General features: G+C 51.4%; 1 protein-coding gene across 2 annotated transcripts in view; it reads left to right on the forward strand.

Annotated features, from left to right (window-relative positions):
- Window positions 1-21,885, forward strand: part of LOC140405531 (sterol O-acyltransferase 2-like) — a 172,601-nt gene that overhangs the window by 21,235 nt on the left and 129,481 nt on the right. For both annotated transcript variants that reach the window (XM_072494088.1, XM_072494087.1), the window contains exon 3: window positions 805-863. In XM_072494088.1, the coding sequence (XP_072350189.1) occupies window positions 805-863 (59 nt within the window). The remainder of the gene's footprint in view (window positions 1-804; window positions 864-21,885) is intronic.

The following is a 21,885-nucleotide window of genomic DNA, read 5'->3' on the forward strand; positions in this document are numbered from 1 at the left end:
ATACGGACCCATGTAGAAGATTGTAGTTTAGTCGGGCAGCATGGTCGGCACGGGCTTGGAGGGCCGAAGGGCCTGTTCCTGTGCTGTACTGTTCTTTGTTCTTTGTATTATTATTAAGTTAAATAAGTAACAGTAAACTGGACCCAGACACATTAATAATGTGGCTACAAGAGCAGGTCAGAGGCTGGGAATCCTGCGGAGAGTAACTCACCTCCTGACCCCCCAAAGCCTGTCCACCATCTACAAGGCACAAGTCAGGAGTGTGATGGAATACTCCCCACTTGCCTGGATGAGCGCAGCTCCAACAACACTCAAGAAGCTCAACACCATCCAGGACAAAGCAGCCCCGCTTGATTGCTCCCCCTTCCACAAACATTCACTCCCTCCACCACCGACGCACAGTGACAGCCGTGTGTACCATCTACAAGATGCACTGCAGCAACTCACCAAGGTTCCTCAGACAGCACCTTCCAAACCCACGACCGCTACCATCTAGAAGGACAAGAGCAGCAGATACCTGGGAACTCCACCACCTGGAGGTTCCCCTCTAAGTCACCCAGCATTCCAATCACCTCCCCTCTCCCAATTCAATTATGCTCTCTCCACAATCCTAATCACCTCTCAACTCAATCGTGTCTCTGATAAATGGCTGGATGGTAATGAAGCCTGGGGCCCAACGTTTTTCAGAGGAAAGGGCTGGGCCTGAACTCCTGCAAGTCGAAACCTAAAAGGAACTTTTCTCTATGAATTCACCAGAGCAGGAAAGAAGGCTGGAGGGTGACCATTTTCTTTCTTTCCTTAAAGGTTCAGCCGTCTCTGACAATGAATTTGACCATCCAATGACCTGGAAGAGGAACATTGAGGTAGGAGATGTGAATTGTTAGAATCACAAGGCGATTGATGTGGACTTTCCTTCCAGTTAAATTAACAGGACTGAGGACTTCCTGATACAACACATGGAGCTGGAACACCTCAAATTGGTACACAAGCTGGCACACACTCAGCTGGAAACCATAAATGGAACATGAGTTGGCACAGCTCGAGCTGGCACACCATGAGATGGTGCACAAGCTGGCACACCTTGAGCTGGCGCTCACTTTGAAATGTTGCACAAGCTGGCACGCATTGAGCTGGCACGCATCGAGCTGGTGCACAAGTTGGCACACTTTGTGATGGTGCACAAGTTGGCACTCCACGAGATGGTGCACAAGTTGGCACAACACAAGATGGTGCACAAGTTGGCACACTTTGTGATGATGCACAAGTTGGCACACCTTGGGATGTTGCACAAGTTGGCACACTTTGTGATGGTGCAAAAGTTGGCACACCTTGAGATGTTGCACAAGTTGGCACACTTTGTGATGGTGCAAAAGTTGGCACACCTTGAGATGGTGCAGCAGTTGGCACACATTGAGCTGGCACACCACGAGCTGGTGCACAAGTTGGTACACATTGAGCTGCGCTCACTTTGAGATGGTGCACAAGTTGGCACATATTGAGCTGGCGCTCACTTTGAGATGGTGCAGTAGTTGGCACACATTAAGCTGGCATACCACAAGATGGTGCACAAGTTGGCTCACTTTGAGCTGGTGCTCACTTTGAGATGGTGCAGCAGTTGGCACACATCGAGCTGGCACACCAAGAGATGGTGCAGCAGTTGGCACACATCAAGCTGGCACACCACGAGATGGTGCAGCAGTTGGCACACATCAAGCTGGCACGCCACGAGATGGTGCAGCAGTTGGCACACATCAAGCTGGCACGCCACGAGATGGTGCAGCAGTTGGCACACATCAAGCTGGCACGCCACGAGATGGTGCAGCAGTTGGCACACATCGAGCTGGCACACCAAGAGATGGTGAGCACAAGTTGGCACACTTTGAGATGGTGCACACGTTGGCACACATTGAGCTGGCACTTCTCGAGCTGCCGCACCTGGAGTTGACGCATCTGGAGCTGATGCACCTGGAGAAAGCGCACAAGTTGCGACACCTGGGGCTGGTGCACAAGTTGGCACACCCCGAGTTGGGAAACCTGGAGCTGGCCCACCGGGACCTGGCGCACAAGTTGCACACCTTGCGCTAGTACACAAGCTGGCACACCTGGAGCTGGTGCACAAGTTGCCACACCTCCAGCTGGCCCCCCTGTAGCTCGCGCACCTGGACCTGGCGCACAAGTTAGCACACCTTGCGCTAGTACACAAGTTGGCACACCTTGAGCTAGTACACAAGCTGGCACACCTGGACCTGGCGCACAGGTTGGCACACCTCGAGCTGGCACCCACTGCCAATTGCAAGGAATCATTTGCTGCTTTAATTTGAACAATTCCCTGCCCATATCAGTGAGCCACCAATTGCTGCCGTGCTGAGTTTAGCAAACAACATTAGTTGAACCGTTACGCTCACCATTGGTGTCACAATATATCGTCACCATACATTTTTGGAAACATTCCTTGAGAGGTTGATGAGCGAATGTCAGGGTTGGTGTATGAAATGTTGAAACATTCTTTACCCATAATCTATGGAGCTAATGCAACATTGGGACTGCTGATCAAAAAAAGATCAAGGTCCACTTAATTTGCAACATTGATTATCACCCAGAATGACTAACGCACCAATCATTCATACTAATGTCATAAATCCAGCAATATTGCAATCCCAATTCAATTTAATAGGGAGACTCCCAGTGAATAAGAATTTTTGTCATAGGTGGCAAAGCAAGTGGGGGAAGATCCATGCAAATTGTATCGCAATTGGTGGAGAATTAAACACAAAGATAAAAGCAAATTACAGCGGATGCTGGAATCTGAAACAAAACAGAAAGTTTTGTGGCGGAATTTGTGGTTGTAATGACAGTGAAACTGACAGCGCACACCGTCACGACTGTGTACAACCGACAGCAACTTCCGGAATCCACACATGCATGCTTAAATGCGGGCATCCAGGAGTTACTGTCAGGGATTCCTGCTTCTCCAGAGCAGTCTGGACAGATGGAATCAGCACAAAATCAGCGGTTTAACATGAATGTCAATTTCTTTACACAATGCGCTTTCAAAGTGTGGAGCCGCATTCCCTTGCAATAATATTTAAAGCTCCCATGCTTTTACCATTAAAAAAATATTTTATTTTGTTGAAAGTCTGTTCATGATATTGCGGCTTCCACCTCCATCCCAGGTGCATGCCCCAGATTTCATTTTGCCTTTTGTTGAATGACTAAAAATTGAATTATATTCCATGTTTTTTCACTTCCTGGTTTTCTGTCTGTGTGAATTCTTCAGCCTGATTGGACCCCTGGCTCATAACTTTTACTTCTTTAGAAAACGTGCAGGAACAGACAGAACCACTAAATTAGTTTTCAACAGCAAGAAAAAAAACATTTATCAAAAATCAAATGCTTCGCAAGTACAGTTTCCAAAGATGACTCCCCACTCTGAAACCAACTGCGTCTAGCAGAGTTGTGAGCTGCCTTCTCTCTCACTAGCTAGCCCCAACTGCTATGTATCCAGCTACAGCTAAACTCAAAACGCCTCCCTACCCTAAAGCCCCCCCAGTTGCTAAGCAACGACTTTATGCTTCTGCAAACTTTCATTTATTTTCATGCTAAACCTTCTCTCAGCACAATAGAAATACAGTTTGAATTGAAATGAAAACTCCCTTTGTCAAACCTGAATCTAACTATAGGTTTACTGTTCCTTACACACAAATACTAAATTAAACCCATTCAAAACTATAAGAATCTTTATTGTCACAAGTCAGCTTACATTAACAGTGCAATGAAGTTACTGTGAAAAGCCCCTAGTCGCCACATTCCGGCGCCTGTTCGGGTCACAGAGGGAGAATTCAGAATGTCCAATTCACCTAACAGCACGTCTTTCGGGACTTGTGGGAGGAAACCGGAGCTCCCGGAGGAAACCCACGCAGACACGGGGAGAACGTGCAGACTCCGCACAGACAATGACCCAGCGGGGAAATCGAACACGGGCCGCTGTGAGGCAGCAGTGCTAACCACTGCGCCACCGCACTGCTCCCTCAATCTTTGAGAAAAGAAGGGTTAAATTGTGAGGTGCTTTGCAGGTAACTGTGGGTCAAGGCCTGCATCACGGATTGATGGCATTCAGTCCTCATAAAGAGAGATAGTGTGCTTATCAGCTCTCAAAACTCAAGGTCATGTTTGAAATCTGAGGGAGGATTAACAATCGTTTAACTGGGCAGGTTTCTTCACCTCAGCACCTTCATCCTGTGACCGTACTGTACTGCCGCATTCCAGGGGGTTGCCGGGTGATACGGAGGCAGACTGATGACCCTGAAAAATGGATGCAAGTCACAGGAAGGACATCTCGCTCTGATGTCATCCCAGCATCCATGTCTTTAACTGATATACCTGCCCATATTTTTCAAGCCAATACCAGTTCCGACGCAAGTGGCATTGGCTGCTGACAATTGGTGGAACATGGAGGGGACCATCTGAGAGGTGATGTTGGAGAGAAACCCGACACCATCCAGGACAAAGCAGCCTCACTTGATTGCTCCCCTTCCACAAACATTCACTCCCTCCACCACCGACGCACAGTGGCAGCCGTGTGTACCATCTACAAGATGCACTGCAGCAACTCACCAAGGCTCCTCAGACAGCACCTTCCAAACCCACGACCTCTACCATCTAGAAGGACAAGAGCAGCAGATACCTGGGAACCCCACCACCTGGAGGTTCCCCTCCAAGTCACTCACCACCCTGACTTGGAAATATATCGGCCGTTCCTTCACTGTCGCTGGGGCAACATCCTGGAACTCCCTCCCTAACAGCACAGTGGGTGTACCTACACCTCAGGGACTGCAGCGGTTCAAGAAGGCGGCTCACCCCCACCTTCTCCAGGGGCAATTAGGGACGGGCAACAAATGCTGGGCCAACCAGCGACACCCACGCCCCGTAAATGAATGATTTTTAAAAAAGAGTTAAATTAATAATCGCTGAGCAGTATAGGACGTCCCTTTCCAACCAGTCTCCTTGTGAATCTGTCAGGACTATAGTTAAATGAATGGAGAAGATGGGAGAGGGGGACGTCACGGGGTGAAACGAGTCAAAAGCAAATTTAGGTGTGAGATCAGGGAATAGGCTCCTCGGATAGAGGAGCTGGGCCTGGAATGATTTCAGGAAGAAAGATTGAAAGGAAGAAGACGGAATAAACTTGCGTTTCCATATCTCCTGCGATGACCTGTGAGGCACTTCAAAGCTGTACTGCCAATGAAGGCCAAGGAAGGCCAGTTTTCACACAGCAAGATCCCAAAGCAGTAATGTGGCCAGGTCACCTGTGTTTGCGATGTTGGTTAACATTGGGCAGGACACTGAGGAGAACCCCACCCCCCATACCCCCTTCTCTTGCACAGAATAGTGCCACAGGGTCTTTCACAGCCAGCCGAGAGGGCAGGAGGGGCCCTTTCTGATGGCATCCTGACGGTGCAGCACCCTCTTAGTATCGCACTGGAGATTCAGCCTGGACTTGAACCTACAACCTTCTGGCTCAGAGGCAGGAGAGGAGGAGCCAGGGCTGAAGGTGGACGTTACAATCAGGGACACATTGGGTCAACTTGGAAAGGCCTTCCTCATCTGAAAACACCTTCTGATCTGGGCTCCAAATTTCTTTTGGGATCATCCCACATTCCCATTGAAACTTCAGACGGGGATACTGTACAGAGAGGATGGGCCAAACAGCCTCTATCTGTAAAACTCTATGACTCTGTGAATACTGGTGTGCACTGTGAGTCAGATACTACAGGACTACAGAGATTTCCCCGTGTGTGCGTGGCTTTGCTCCGAGTGCGCTGGTTTCCTCTCACAGTTCAAAGATGTGTGGGTAACAGGGATAGGGCGGGGGAGTGGGGCCAGATAGGGTACTTTTTCAGAGGTTGGTGCAGACTCGATGGGCTGAATGGCCTTAACAAAGAACAAATAAATGTACAGCACAGGAACAGGCCCTTCGGCCCTCCAAGCCCGTGCCGACCATGCTGCCCGACTAAACTACAATCTTCTACACTTCCGGGGTCCGTATCCCTCTATTCCCATCCTATTCATGTATTTGTCAAGATGCCCCTTAAATGTCACTATCGTCCCTGCTTCCACCACCTCCTCCGGTAGCGAGTTCCAGGCACCCACTACCCTCTGTGTAAAAAACTTGCCTCGTACATCTCCTCTAAACCTTGCCCCTCGCACCTTAAACCTATGCCCCCGAGTAATTGACCCCTCTACCCTGGGGAAAAGCTTCTGACTATCCACTCTGTCTATGCCCCTCATAATTTTGTAGACCTCTATCAGGTCACCCCTCAATCTCCGTCGTTCCAGTGAGAACAAACCGAGTTTATTCAATCGCTCCTCATAGCTAATGCCCTCCATACCAGGCAACATTCTGGTAAATCTCTTCACCCTCTCTAAAGCCTCCACATCCTTCTGGTAGTGTGGCGACCAGAATTGAACACTATACTCCAAGTGTGGCCTAACTAAGGTTCTATACAGCTGCAACATGACTTGCCAATTCTTATACTCAATGCCCCGGCCAATGAAGGCAAGCATGCCGTATGCCTTCTTGACTACCTTCTCCACCTGTGTTGCCCCTTTCAGTGACCTGTGGACCTGTACTCCTAGATCTCTTTGACTTCCACCGCCTGGAGAACCCCTGCGCAGACCCTCTCAAGGCAAATTTTATCCTTTCCAACTTGATAAACCCAGCCATATAATTTATCCAGGCTTCCACACTGGGGGGCTTCGCATCTTTCCACACTAACAAGATCCTTCGCCGGGCTACCAGGTGCGCAAAGGCCAGAATGCCGGCCTCTTTCGCCTCCTGCACTCCCGGTTCGTCCACTACTCCAAATATTGCGAGCCCCCAGCTTGGCTTGACCCGGACTTTCACCACCTGAGATATTGCTCTCGCAACTCCCCTCCAGAACCCCTCCAGTGCCGGGCACGACCAAAACATATGGACGTGGTTCGCCGGGCTCCCCGAGCACCTTCCACATCTGTCCTCTACCCCAAAGTACCTACTCAACCTCGCCCCCGTCAAGTGCGCTCTGTGGACCACCTTAAATTATATCAGGCTGAGCCTGGCACACGAAGAAGAGGAATTAACCCTACTTAGGGCATCAGCCCACAGCCCCTCCTCAATCTCCTCCCCCAGCTCCTCCTCCCATTTACCCTTCAGCTCCTCTACCAACGCTTCCCCCTCAACTTTCATCTCCTGGTACATCGCCGACACCTTGCCCTCCCCGACCCATACGCCCAAAATCACCCTGTCTTGAATCCCCTGTGCCGGGAGCAGCGGGAATTCCCTCACCTGCCACCTCACAAACGCCCTCACTTGCATGTACCTGAAAGCGTTTCCCGGGGTAGACCAAACTTCTCCTCCAGCGCCCCTAGGCTCGCAAACGTCCCATCAATGAACAGGTCCCCCATTCTTCTAATCCCTGCCCGATGCCAGCTCCGAAACCCCCTGTCCATCCTCCCCGGGACAAACCGATAGTTGTCTCTGATCGGGGACTACACCGAGGCTCCCATCGCACCCCTGTGCCGTCTCCACTGCCCCCAGATCTTTAGCGTTGCCGCCACCACCGGACTCGCGGTGTACCTTGTCGGCGAGAGCAGCAGCGGTGCCGTCACCAGCGCCCCCAGGCCCGTTCCTTTACAGGACGCCATCTCCAACCTCTTCCACGTCACCCCCTCTCCCTCCATCACCCACTTACGGATCATCGCCACGTTGGCTGCCCAATAGTAGCCACCCAGATTCGGCAACGCCAACCCTCCTCTATCTCTGCTACGCTCCAGGAACCCCCTCCTTACCCTCGGGGTCTTACTCGCCCACACAAAACCCATAATGCTCCTGCCTACCCTCTTAAAAAAGGCCTTGGTGATCACAATTGGAAGGCACTGGAATACAAAAAGAAACCTCGGGAGGACCACCATTTCAATCGACTGTACCCTGCCCGCTAGCGAGAGTGGCAGCATGTCCCATCATTTAAAGTCCTCCTCCATCTGCTCCACCAGCCGGGTCAAATTAAGTTTGTGCAGGGCCCCCCAGCTCCTAGATCCCCAAGTATCGAAAGCTCCTTTCCGCCCCCCTCAACGGTAGGTCGTCTATCCCTCTTCCCTGATCCCCCGGATGCACCACAAAGAGCTCACTCTTTCCCACATTGAGCTTATAGCCCGAAAAGTCTCCAAACTCCCGTAGGATCTGCATTACCTCAACCATCCCTTCCACCGGGTCCGCCACAGCAACAGGTCGTCTGCATACAGCGACACTCGATGCTCCTCTCCCCCTCGAACTACCCCACTCCATTTCCTGGACTCCCTTAACGCCATGGCCAAAGGTTCAATTGCTAATGCAAACAACAGGGGGGACAGGGGGCACCCCTGCCTCGTCCCTCGATACAGCTGGAAGTACTCCGACCTCCGCCGATTCGTAACCACACTCGCCACCGGGGCTCTATAAAGGAGCTTAACCCAGCTAATAAACCCTCCCCCGAACTCAAACCTCCGCAACACTTCCCAGAGATACTCCCACTCTACTCGGTCAAAGGCCTTCTCCGCGTCCATAGCTGCCACTATCTCCGCCTCTCCCTCCACCGATGACATCATAATCACATTTAGGAGCCTCCGCACATTGGTGTTTAGTTGCCTGCCCTTTACAAATCCCGTCTGGTCCTCGTGAATCACCCCCGGGACACAGTCCTCGATCCTCGTAGCCAACACTTTTGCCAGCAACTTAGCATCTACGTTGAGGAGCGAGATCGGCCTATACGACCCACATTGCAGTGGGTCCTTATCCCGCTTCAGGATCAAAGAGATCGTCGCCTCCGACATTGTCGGGGGCAGGGTCCCCCCCTCCTTGCCTCATTGAAAGTCCTCACCAGCAACGGGGCTAACAGGTCTACAAACATCCTATAAAACTCCACCGGGAACGCATCCGGTCCCGGGGCCTTCCCTGCCTGCATGCTTCCCAGTCCTTTAACCAGCTCCTCCACCCCAATTGGCGCCCCCAAACCAGCCACCTCCTGCTCCTCCACCCTCGGGAACCTCAGTTGGTCCAAGAATCGTCGCATCCCCTCCTTTCCCCCTGGGGGCTGGGACCTATACAGCTCCTCGTAGAAGGCCTTGAATGCCTCATTCACTTTCCCCGCACTCCGCACCGTAGTTCCCCTTCCATCCTTGACTCCGCCTATTTCCCTCACTGCCATCCTCATACGGAGCTGATGTGCCAGCATCCGGCTCGCCTTCTCCCCATATTCGTATATCGCCCCCTGTGCCTTCCTCCACTGTGCCTCTGCCTTCCCTGTGGTCAACAGGTCGAACTCCGTCTGGAGACTTCGCCTCTCCCAGAGTAGCCCCTCATCCGGAGCCTCTGCATAGCTCCTGTCCACCCTTAAAATCTCCCCCACTAACCTCTCCCTTTCCCTGCCCTCGCTCTTCACCCTGTGAGCCCTGATGGAGATTAACTCTCCCCTGACCACCGCCTTCAGTGCCTCCCATACTACTCCCACCTGCACCTCCCTGTTGTCGTTGGCCTCCAGATACCTTTCAATACACCCCCACACACTTCCTCGTCTGCCAGCAGTCCCACATCCAACCTCCACAACGGGCGTTGGTCCCTCTCCTCCCCTATACCTAGCCAGTTCTGTATTCATCTTGCCAGCTCACCCCTGATCCCGTGTGACTTCACCTTTTGTACTAGTCTACCATGAGGGACCTTGTCAAAAGCCTTACTGAAGTCCATATAGACAACATCCACTGCCCTACCTGCAACAATCATCTTAGTGACCTCCTCGAAAAACTCTATCAAGTTAGTGAGACACGACCTCCCCTTCACAAAACCATGCTGCCTCTCACTAATACGTCCATTTGCTTCCAAATGGGAGTAGATCCTGGCTCAAAGAATTCTCTCCAGTAATTTCCCTACCACTGAAGTAAGGCTCACCGGCCTGTAGTTCCCTGGATTATCCTTGCTACCCTTCTTATGCACTGTAAGGGTTCTATGGATTTCCAGCACAGTCTGATTTGCTGTGTCAAATACTGCAGTCTGGGCCTATGGTACAGGCTCCATCACGTGGCGGACCAGACGTCTCTCCTGCCTTTAACGCCTGTCACTAGTGTGCGTTGGAAATACTCGACCTGCTTTGGCTCAGAGATAGTGGACTCTATCCCATTGCGCAACAAGACCTCCGTGGCTCAGTCGCAGATTCGTAAAAGGTTTATGGCGCAGAAAGAGGCCACCCTGTCGCTATCCTGACTGTCACCGTCCTGACTAAGTCGCCGTCCTAACTAAGCTGCTGTCCTGACTAAGCAGCTGTCCTGACTAAGTCTCTGTCCTGACTAAGCTGCTGTGCTGACTAAGCTGCTGTCCTGACTAAGCTGCTGTCCTGACTAAGTCACTGTCCTGACTAAGTCACTGTCCTGACTAAGTCACTGTCCTGACTAAGCTGCTGTCCTGACTAAGCTGCTGTCCTGACTAAGCTGCTGTCCTGACTAAGCCGCTGTCCTGACTAAGCTGCTGTCCTGACTAAGCCGCTGTCCTGACTAAGTCGCTGTCCTGACTAAGCCGCTGTCCTGACTAAGCTGCTGTCCTGACTAAGTCACTGTCCTGACTAAGCTGCTGTCCTGACTAAGTCACTGTCCTGACTAAGCTGCTGACCTGACTAAGTCACTGTCCTGACTAAGCTGCTGTCCTGACTAAGTCACTGTCCTGACTAAGACACTGTCCTGACTAAGTCACTGTCCTGACTAAGTCACTGTCCTGACTAAGTCGCTGTCCTGACTAAGTCACTGTCCTGACAAGTCACTGTCCCGACTAAGTCACTGTGCTGATGAAGCAGCTGTCCTGACTAAGTCACTGTCCTGACTAAGCTGCTGTCCTGACTAAGTCACTGTTCTGACTAAGTCACTGTCCTGACTAAATCAGTGTTCTGACTAAGCTGCTGTCCTGACTAAGCTGCTGTCCTGACTCAGTCGCTGTCCTGACTAAGCTGCTGTCCTGACTAAGTCGCTGTCCTGACTAAGTCGCTGTCCTGACTAAGTCACTGTCCTGACTAAGCTGCTGTCCTGACTAAGTCACTGTCCTGACTAAGCCGCTGTCCTGACTAAGCTGCTGTCCTGACTAAGTCACTGTCCTGACTAAGCCGCTGTCCTGACTAAGCTGCTGTCCTGACTAAGTCACTGTCCTGACTAAGCTGCTGTCCTGACTAAGTCACTGTCCTGACTAAGCTGCTGACCTGACTAAGTCACTGTCCTGACTAAGCTGCTGTCCTGACTAAGTCACTGTCCTGACTAAGACACTGTCCTGACTAAGTCACTGTCCTGACTAAGTCACTGTCCTGACTAAGTCGCTGTCCTGACTAAGTCACTGTCCTGACAAGTCACTGTCCCGACTAAGTCACTGTGCTGATGAAGCAGCTGTCCTGACTAAGTCACTGTCCTGACTAAGCTGCTGTCCTGACTAAGTCACTGTTCTGACTAAGTCACTGTCCTGACTAAATCAGTGTTCTGACTAAGCTGCTGTCCTGACTAAGCTGCTGTCCTGACTCAGTCGCTGTCCTGACTAAGCTGCTGTCCTGACTAAGTCGCTGTCCTGACTAAGTCGCTGTCCTGACTAAGTCACTGTCCTGACTAAGCTGCTGTCCTGACTAAGTCACTGTCCTGACTAAGCTGCTGTCCTGACTAAGCTGCTGTCCTGACTAAGCTGCTGTCCTGACTAAGTCACTGTTCTGACTAAGTCAGTGTCCTGACAAGTCACTGTCCTGACTCAGTCACTGTGCTGACTAAGCTGCTGTCCTGACTAAGTCGCTGTCCTGACTAAGTCGCTGTCCCGACTAAGCTGCTGTCCTGACTAAGTTGCTGTTCTGACTAAGCTGCTGTCCTGACTAAGCTGCTGTCCTGACTAAGCTGCTGTCCTGACTAAGTTGCTGTCCTGACTGAGCTGGTGTCCTGACTGAGCTGGTGTCCTGACTAAGCTGCTGTTCTGACTAAGCTGCTGTCCCGACTAAGCTGCTGTCCTGACTAAGCTGCTGTCCTGACTAAGTTGCTGTCCTGACTAAGTCACTGTCCCGACTAAGCTGCTGTCCTGACTAAGTCGCTGTCCTGACTAAGTCGCTGTCCTGACTAAGTCACTGTCCCGACTAAGCTGCTGTCCTGACTAAGTTGCTGTCCTGACTAAGCTGCTGTCCTGACTAAGCTGCTGTCCTGACTAAGCTGCTGTCCCGACTAAGCTGCTGTCCTGACTAAGCTGCTGTCCTGACTAAGTTGCTGTCCTGACTAAGTCACTGTCCTGACTAAGCTGCTGTCCTGACAGAGCTGGTGTCCTGACTGAGCTGGTGTCCTGATTAAGTCGCTGTCGTGACTAAGTCGCTGTCCTGACTAAGCTGCTGTCCTGACTAATCTGCTGTCCTGACTAAGCCTCTGTCCTGACTAAGCTGCTGTCCTGACTAAGTCGCTGTCCTGACTAAGCTGCTGTCCTGACTAAGCTGCTGTCCTGACTAAGTCACTGTCCTGACTAAGTCACTGTCCTGACTCAGCTGCTGTCCTGACTAAGTCACTGTCCTGACTAAGTCACTGTCCTGACTCAGCTGCTGTCCTGACTAAGCTGCTGTCCTGACTAAACTGCTGTCCTGACTAAGTCACTGTCCTGACTAAGCTGCTGTCCTGACTAAGCTGCTGTCCCGACTAAGCTGCTGTCCTGACTAAGTTGCTGTCCTGACTAAGCTGCTGTCCTGACTAAGCTGCTGTCCTGACTAAGTTGCTGTCCTGACTAAGTCACTGTCCTGACTAAGACACTGTCCTGACTAAGACACTGTCCTGACTAAGTCACTGTCCTGACTAAGTCACTGTCCTGACTAAGTCGCTGTCCTGACTAAGTCACTGTCCTGACAAGTCACTGTCCCGACTAAGTCACTGTGCTGATGAAGCAGCTGTCCTGACTAAGTCACTGTCCTGACTAAGCTGCTGTCCTGACTAAGTCACTGTTCTGACTAAGTCACTGTCCTGACTAAATCAGTGTTCTGACTAAGTCGCTGTCCTGGCTAAGCTGCTGTCCTGACTAAGTCACTGTCCTGACTAAGCTGCTGTCCTGACTAAGTCGCTGTCCTGACTAAGTCACTGTCCTGACTAAGTCACTGTCCTGACTAAGCTGCTGTCCTGACTAAGTCACTGTCCTGACTAAGCTGCTGTCCTGACTAAGCTGCTGTCCTGACTAAGTCACTGTTCTGACTAAGTCACTGTTCTGACTAAGCTGCTGTCCTGACTCAGTCACTGTGCTGACTAAGCTGCTGTCCTGACTAAGCTGCTGTCCTGACTAAGTCACTGTCCTGACTCAGCTGCTGTCCTGACTAAACTGCTGTCCTGACTAAACTGCTGTCCTGACTAAGCAGCTGTCCTGACTAAGTCGCTGTCCTGACTAAGTCGCTGTCCTGACTAAGTCGCTGTCCTGACTAAGCTGGTGTCCTGATTAAGTCGCTGTCGTGACTAAGTCGCTGTCCTGACTAAGCCGCTGTCCTGACTAAGTCGCTGTCCTGACTAAGTCGCTGTCCTGACTAAGTCGCTGTCCTGACTAAGTCGCTGTCCTGACTAAGTCGCTGTCCTGACTGAGCCGGTGTCCTGACTGAGCTGGTGTCCTGATTAAGTCGCTGTCGTGACTAAGTCGCTGTCCTGACTAAGCTGCTGTCCTGACTAAGCAGCTGTCCTGACTAAGTCACTGTCTTGACTAAGTCACTGTCCTGACTAATCTGCTGTCCTGACTAAGCCTCTGTCCTGAGTAAGCTGCTGTCCTGACTAAGCTGCTGTCCTGACTAAGTCGCTGTCCTGACTAAGCTGCTGTCCTGACTAAGTCACTGTCCTGACTAAGCTGCTGTCCTGACTAAGTCACTGTCCTGACTAAGTCACTGTCCTGACTCAGCTGCTGTCCTGACTAAGTCACTGTCCTGACTCAGCTGCTGTCCTGACTAAGTCGCTGTCCTGACTAAGTCACTGTCCTGACTAAGTCACTGTCCTGACTAAGTCACTGTCCTGACTAAGTCACTGTCCTGACTAAGCTGCTGTCCTGACTAAGTCACTGTCCTGACTAAGCTGCTGTCCTGACTAAGCTGCTGTCCTGACTAAGCTGCTGTCCTGACTAACTCACTGTTCTGACTAAGTCACTGTCCTGACAAGTCACTGTCCTGACTCAGTCACTGTGCTGACTAAGCTGCTGTCCTGACTAAGTCGCTGTCCTGACTAAGTCACTGTCCCGACTAAGCTGCTGTCCTGACTAAGTTGCTGTCCTGACTAAGCTGCTGTCCTGACTAAGCTGCTGTCCTGACTAAGTTGCTGTCCTGACTGAGCTGGTGTCCTGACTGAGCTGGTGTCCTGATTAAGTCGCTGTCGTGACTAAGTCGCTGTCCTGACTAAGCCGCTGTCCTGACTAAGCAGCTGTCCTGACTAAGTCACTGTCTTGACTAAGTCACTGTCCTGACTAATCTGCTGTCCTGACTAATCTGCTGTCCTGACTAAGCCTCTGTCCTGACTAAGCTGCTGTCCTGACTAAGCCGCTGTCCTGACTAAGCCGCTGTCCTGACTAAGCCGCTGTCCTGACTAAGCCGCTGTCCTGACTAAGCCGCTGTCCTGACTAAGCCGCTGTCCTGACTAAGCCACTGTCCTGACTAAGCTGCTGTCCTGACTAAGTCACTGTCGTGACTAAGTCACTGTCCTGACTAAGACACTGTCCTGACTAAGACACTGTCCTGACTAAGTCACTGTCCTGACTAAGTCGCTGTCCTGACTAAGTCACTGTCCTGACAAGTCACTGTCCCGACTAAGTCACTGTGCTGATGAAGCAGCTGTCCTGACTAAGTCACTGTCCTGACTAAGCTGCTGTCCTGACTAAGTCACTGTTCTGACTAAGTCACTGTCCTGACTAAATCAGTGTTCTGACTAAGTCGCTGTCCTGGCTAAGCTGCTGTCCTGACTAAGTCACTGTCCTGACTAAGTTGCTGTCCTGACTGAGCTGGTGTCCTGACTGAGCTGGTGTCCTGACTAAGCTGCTGTCCTGACTAAGCTGCTGTCCCGACTAAGCTGCTGTCCCGACTAAGCTGCTGTCCCGACTAAGCTGCTGTCCTGACTAAGTTGCTGTCCTGACTAAGTCACTGTCCCGACTAAGCTGCTGTCCTGACTAAGTCGCTGTCCTGACTAAGTCGCTGTCCTGACTAAGTCACTGTCCCGACTAAGCTGCTGTCCTGACTAAGTTGCTGTCCTGACTAAGCTGCTGTCCTGACTAAGCTGCTGTCCTGACTAAGCTGCTGTCCCGACTAAGCTGCTGTCCTGACTAAGCTGCTGTCCTGACTAAGTTGCTGTCCTGACTAAGCTGCTGTCCTGACAGAGCTGGTGTCCTGACTGAGCTGGTGTCCTGATTAAGTCGCTGTCGTGACTAAGTCGCTGTCCTGACTAAGCTGCTGTCCTGACTAAGCTGCTGTCCTGACTAAGCTGCTGTCCTGACTAAGCTGCTGTCCTGACTAACTCACTGTTCTGACTAAGTCACTGTCCTGACAAGTCACTGTCCTGACTAAGTCACTGTCCTGACTAAGTCACTGTCCTGACTAAGCTGCTGTCCTGACTAAGTCACTGTCCTGACTAAGCTGCTGTCCTGACTAAGCTGCTGTCCTGACTAAGCTGCTGTCCTGACTAACTCACTGTTCTGACTAAGTCACTGTCCTGACAAGTCACTGTCCTGACTCAGTCACTGTGCTGACTAAGCTGCTGTCCTGACTAAGTCGCTGTCCTGACTAAGTCACTGTCCCGACTAAGCTGCTGTCCTGACTAAGTTGCTGTCCTGACTAAGCTGCTGTCCTGACTAAGCTGCTGTCCTGACTAAGTTGCTGTCCTGACTGAGCTGGTGTCCTGACTGAGCTGGTGTCCTGATTAAGTCGCTGTCGTGACTAAGTCGCTGTCCTGACTAAGCCGCTGTCCTGACTAAGCAGCTGTCCTGACTAAGTCACTGTCTTGACTAAGTCACTGTCCTGACTAATCTGCTGTCCTGACTAATCTGCTGTCCTGACTAAGCCTCTGTCCTGACTAAGCTGCTGTCCTGACTAAGCCGCTGTCCTGACTAAGCCGCTGTCCTGACTAAGCCGCTGTCCTGACTAAGCCGCTGTCCTGACTAAGCCGCTGTCCTGACTAAGCCGCTGTCCTGACTAAGCCACTGTCCTGACTAAGCTGCTGTCCTGACTAAGTCACTGTCGTGACTAAGTCACTGTCCTGACTAAGACACTGTCCTGACTAAGACACTGTCCTGACTAAGTCACTGTCCTGACTAAGTCGCTGTCCTGACTAAGTCACTGTCCTGACAAGTCACTGTCCCGACTAAGTCACTGTGCTGATGAAGCAGCTGTCCTGACTAAGTCACTGTCCTGACTAAGCTGCTGTCCTGACTAAGTCACTGTTCTGACTAAGTCACTGTCCTGACTAAATCAGTGTTCTGACTAAGTCGCTGTCCTGGCTAAGCTGCTGTCCTGACTAAGTCACTGTCCTGACTAAGTTGCTGTCCTGACTGAGCTGGTGTCCTGACTGAGCTGGTGTCCTGACTAAGCTGCTGTCCTGACTAAGCTGCTGTCCCGACTAAGCTGCTGTCCCGACTAAGCTGCTGTCCCGACTAAGCTGCTGTCCTGACTAAGTTGCTGTCCTGACTAAGTCACTGTCCCGACTAAGCTGCTGTCCTGACTAAGTCGCTGTCCTGACTAAGTCGCTGTCCTGACTAAGTCACTGTCCCGACTAAGCTGCTGTCCTGACTAAGTTGCTGTCCTGACTAAGCTGCTGTCCTGACTAAGCTGCTGTCCTGACTAAGCTGCTGTCCCGACTAAGCTGCTGTCCTGACTAAGCTGCTGTCCTGACTAAGTTGCTGTCCTGACTAAGCTGCTGTCCTGACAGAGCTGGTGTCCTGACTGAGCTGGTGTCCTGATTAAGTCGCTGTCGTGACTAAGTCGCTGTCCTGACTAAGCTGCTGTCCTGACTAAGCTGCTGTCCTGACTAAGCTGCTGTCCTGACTAAGCTGCTGTCCTGACTAACTCACTGTTCTGACTAAGTCACTGTCCTGACAAGTCACTGTCCTGACTCAGTCACTGTGCTGACTAAGCTGCTGTCCTGACTAAGTCGCTGTCCTGACTAAGTCACTGTCCCGACTAAGCTGCTGTCCTGACTAAGTTGCTGTCCTGACTAAGCTGCTGTCCTGACTAAGCTGCTGTCCTGACTAAGTTGCTGTCCTGACTGAGCTGGTGTCCTGACTGAGCTGGTGTCCTGATTAAGTCGCTGTCGTGACTAAGTCGCTGTCCTGACTAAGCCGCTGTCCTGACTAAGCAGCTGTCCTGACTAAGTCACTGTCTTGACTAAGTCACTGTCCTGACTAATCTGCTGTCCTGACTAATCTGCTGTCCTGACTAAGCCTCTGTCCTGACTAAGCTGCTGTCCTGACTAAGCCGCTGTCCTGACTAAGCCGCTGTCCTGACTAAGCCGCTGTCCTGACTAAGCCGCTGTCCTGACTAAGCCGCTGTCCTGACTAAGCCGCTGTCCTGACTAAGCCACTGTCCTGACTAAGCTGCTGTCCTGACTAAGTCACTGTCGTGACTAAGTCACTGTCCTGACTAAGACACTGTCCTGACTAAGACACTGTCCTGACTAAGTCACTGTCCTGACTAAGTCACTGTCCTGACTAAGTCGCTGTCCTGACTAAGTCACTGTCCTGACAAGTCACTGTCCCGACTAAGTCACTGTGCTGATGAAGCAGCTGTCCTGACTAAGTCACTGTCCTGACTAAGCTGCTGTCCTGACTAAGTCACTGTTCTGACTAAGTCACTGTCCTGACTAAATCAGTGTTCTGACTAAGTCGCTGTCCTGGCTAAGCTGCTGTCCTGACTAAGTCACTGTCCTGACTAAGTTGCTGTCCTGACTGAGCTGGTGTCCTGACTGAGCTGGTGTCCTGACTAAGCTGCTGTCCTGACTAAGCTGCTGTCCCGACTAAGCTGCTGTCCCGACTAAGCTGCTGTCCCGACTAAGCTGCTGTCCTGACTAAGTTGCTGTCCTGACTAAGTCACTGTCCCGACTAAGCTGCTGTCCTGACTAAGTCGCTGTCCTGACTAAGTCGCTGTCCTGACTAAGTCACTGTCCCGACTAAGCTGCTGTCCTGACTAAGTTGCTGTCCTGACTAAGCTGCTGTCCTGACTAAGCTGCTGTCCTGACTAAGCTGCTGTCCCGACTAAGCTGCTGTCCTGACTAAGCTGCTGTCCTGACTAAGTTGCTGTCCTGACTAAGCTGCTGTCCTGACAGAGCTGGTGTCCTGACTGAGCTGGTGTCCTGATTAAGTCGCTGTCGTGACTAAGTCGCTGTCCTGACTAAGCTGCTGTCCTGACTAATCTGCTGTCCTGACTAAGCCTCTGTCCTGACTAAGCTGCTGTCCTGACTAAGTCGCTGTCCTGACTAAGCTGCTGTCCTGACTAAGTCACTGTCCTGACTAAGCTGCTGTCCTGACTAAGTCACTGTCCTGACTAAGCCTCTGTCCTGACTAAGCTGCTGTCCTGACTAAGCAGCTGTCCTGACTGAGCTGGTGTCCTGATTAAGTCGCTGTCGTGACTAAGTCGCTGTCCTGACTAAGTCGCTGTCCTGACTAAGTCGCTGTCCTGACTGAGCTGGTGTCCTGACTGAGCTGGTGTCCTGATTAAGTCGCTGTCGTGACTAAGTCGCTGTCCTGACTAAGCAGCTGTCCTGACTAAGCAGCTGTCCCGACTAAGTCACTGTCTTGACTAAGTCACTGTCCTGACTAATCTGCTGTCCTGACTAAGCCTCTGTCCTGACTAAGCTGCTGTCCTGACTAAGTCACTGTCTTGACTAAGTCACTGTCCTGACTAATCTGCTGTCCTGACTAAGTCACTGTTCTGACTAAGTCAGTGTCCTGACAAGTCACTGTCCTGACTCAGTCACTGTGCTGACTAAGCTGCTGTCCTGACTAAGTCGCTGTCCTGACTAAGTCGCTGTCCCGACTAAGCTGCTGTCCTGACTAAGTTGCTGTTCTGACTAAGCTGCTGTCCTGACTAAGCTGCTGTCCTGACTAAGCTGCTGTCCTGACTAAGTTGCTGTCCTGACTGAGCTGGTGTCCTGACTGAGCTGGTGTCCTGACTAAGCTGCTGTTCTGACTAAGCTGCTGTCCCGACTAAGCTGCTGTCCTGACTAAGCTGCTGTCCTGACTAAGTTGCTGTCCTGACTAAGTCACTGTCCCGACTAAGCTGCTGTCCTGACTAAGTCGCTGTCCTGACTAAGTCGCTGTCCTGACTAAGTCACTGTCCCGACTAAGCTGCTGTCCTGACTAAGTTGCTGTCCTGACTAAGTTGCTGTCCTGACTAAGCTGCTGTCCTGACTAAGCTGCTGTCCTGACTAAGCTGCTGTCCCGACTAAGCTGCTGTCCTGACTAAGCTGCTGTCCTGACTAAGTTGCTGTCCTGACTAAGTCACTGTCCTGACTAAGCTGCTGTCCTGACAGAGCTGGTGTCCTGACTGAGCTGGTGTCCTGATTAAGTCGCTGTCGTGACTAAGTCGCTGTCCTGACTAAGCTGCTGTCCTGACTAATCTGCTGTCCTGACTAAGCCTCTGTCCTGACTAAGCTGCTGTCCTGACTAAGTCGCTGTCCTGACTAAGCTGCTGTCCTGACTAAGCTGCTGTCCTGACTAAGTCACTGTCCTGACTAAGTCACTGTCCTGACTCAGCTGCTGTCCTGACTAAGTCACTGTCCTGACTAAGTCACTGTCCTGACTCAGCTGCTGTCCTGACTAAGCTGCTGTCCTGACTAAACTGCTGTCCTGACTAAGTCACTGTCCTGACTAAGCTGCTGTCCTGACTAAGCTGCTGTCCCGACTAAGCTGCTGTCCTGACTAAGTTGCTGTCCTGACTAAGCTGCTGTCCTGACTAAGCTGCTGTCCTGACTAAGTTGCTGTCCTGACTAAGTCACTGTCCTGACTAAGACACTGTCCTGACTAAGACACTGTCCTGACTAAGTCACTGTCCTGACTAAGTCACTGTCCTGACTAAGTCGCTGTCCTGACTAAGTCACTGTCCTGACAAGTCACTGTCCCGACTAAGTCACTGTGCTGATGAAGCAGCTGTCCTGACTAAGTCACTGTCCTGACTAAGCTGCTGTCCTGACTAAGTCACTGTTCTGACTAAGTCACTGTCCTGACTAAATCAGTGTTCTGACTAAGTCGCTGTCCTGGCTAAGCTGCTGTCCTGACTAAGTCACTGTCCTGACTAAGTCACTGTCCTGACTAAATCAGTGTTCTGACTAAGTCGCTGTCCTGGCTAAGCTGCTGTCCTGACTAAGTCACTGTCCTGACTAAGCTGCTGTCCTGACTAAGTCGCTGTCCTGACTAAGTCACTGTCCTGACTAAGTCACTGTCCTGACTAAGTCACTGTCCTGACTAAGCTGCTGTCCTGACTAAGTCACTGTCCTGACTAAGCTGCTGTCCTGACTAAGCTGCTGTCCTGACTAAGTCACTGTTCTGACTAAGTCACTGTTCTGACTAAGCTGCTGTCCTGACTAAGTTGCTGTCCTGACTGAGCTGGTGTCCTGACTGAGCTGGTGTCCTGACTAAGCTGCTGTTCTGACTAAGCTGCTGTCCCGACTAAGCTGCTGTCCTGACTAAGCTGCTGTCCTGACTAAGTTGCTGTCCTGACAAGTCACTGTCCCGACTAAGTCACTGTGCTGATGAAGCAGCTGTCCTGACTAAGTCACTGTCCTGACTAAGCTGCTGTCCTGACTAAGTCACTGTTCTGACTAAGTCACTGTCCTGACTAAATCAGTGTTCTGACTAAGCTGCTGTCCTGACTAAGCTGCTGTCCTGACTCAGTCGCTGTCCTGACTAAGCTGCTGTCCTGACTAAGTCGCTGTCCTGACTAAGTCGCTGTCCTGACTAAGTCACTGTCCTGACTAAGCTGCTGTCCTGACTAAGTCACTGTCCTGACTAAGCCGCTGTCCTGACTAAGCTGCTGTCCTGACTAAGTCACTGTCCTGACTAAGCCGCTGTCCTGACTAAGCTGCTGTCCTGACTAAGTCACTGTCCTGACTAAGCTGCTGTCCTGACTAAGTCACTGTCCTGACTAAGCTGCTGACCTGACTAAGTCACTGTCCTGACTAAGCTGCTGTCCTGACTAAGTCACTGTCCTGACTAAGACACTGTCCTGACTAAGTCACTGTCCTGACTAAGTCACTGTCCTGACTAAGTCGCTGTCCTGACTAAGTCACTGTCCTGACAAGTCACTGTCCCGACTAAGTCACTGTGCTGATGAAGCAGCTGTCCTGACTAAGTCACTGTCCTGACTAAGCTGCTGTCCTGACTAAGTCACTGTTCTGACTAAGTCACTGTCCTGACTAAATCAGTGTTCTGACTAAGCTGCTGTCCTGACTAAGCTGCTGTCCTGACTCAGTCGCTGTCCTGACTAAGCTGCTGTCCTGACTAAGTCGCTGTCCTGACTAAGTCGCTGTCCTGACTAAGTCACTGTCCTGACTAAGCTGCTGTCCTGACTAAGTCACTGTCCTGACTAAGCTGCTGTCCTGACTAAGCTGCTGTCCTGACTAAGCTGCTGTCCTGACTAAGTCACTGTTCTGACTAAGTCAGTGTCCTGACAAGTCACTGTCCTGACTCAGTCACTGTGCTGACTAAGCTGCTGTCCTGACTAAGTCGCTGTCCTGACTAAGTCGCTGTCCCGACTAAGCTGCTGTCCTGACTAAGTTGCTGTTCTGACTAAGCTGCTGTCCTGACTAAGCTGCTGTCCTGACTAAGCTGCTGTCCTGACTAAGTTGCTGTCCTGACTGAGCTGGTGTCCTGACTGAGCTGGTGTCCTGACTAAG

Source organism: Scyliorhinus torazame, chromosome X, assembly GCF_047496885.1.
Source record: "Scyliorhinus torazame isolate Kashiwa2021f chromosome X, sScyTor2.1, whole genome shotgun sequence".
Taxonomy (NCBI): Eukaryota; Metazoa; Chordata; class Chondrichthyes; order Carcharhiniformes; family Scyliorhinidae; genus Scyliorhinus; species Scyliorhinus torazame.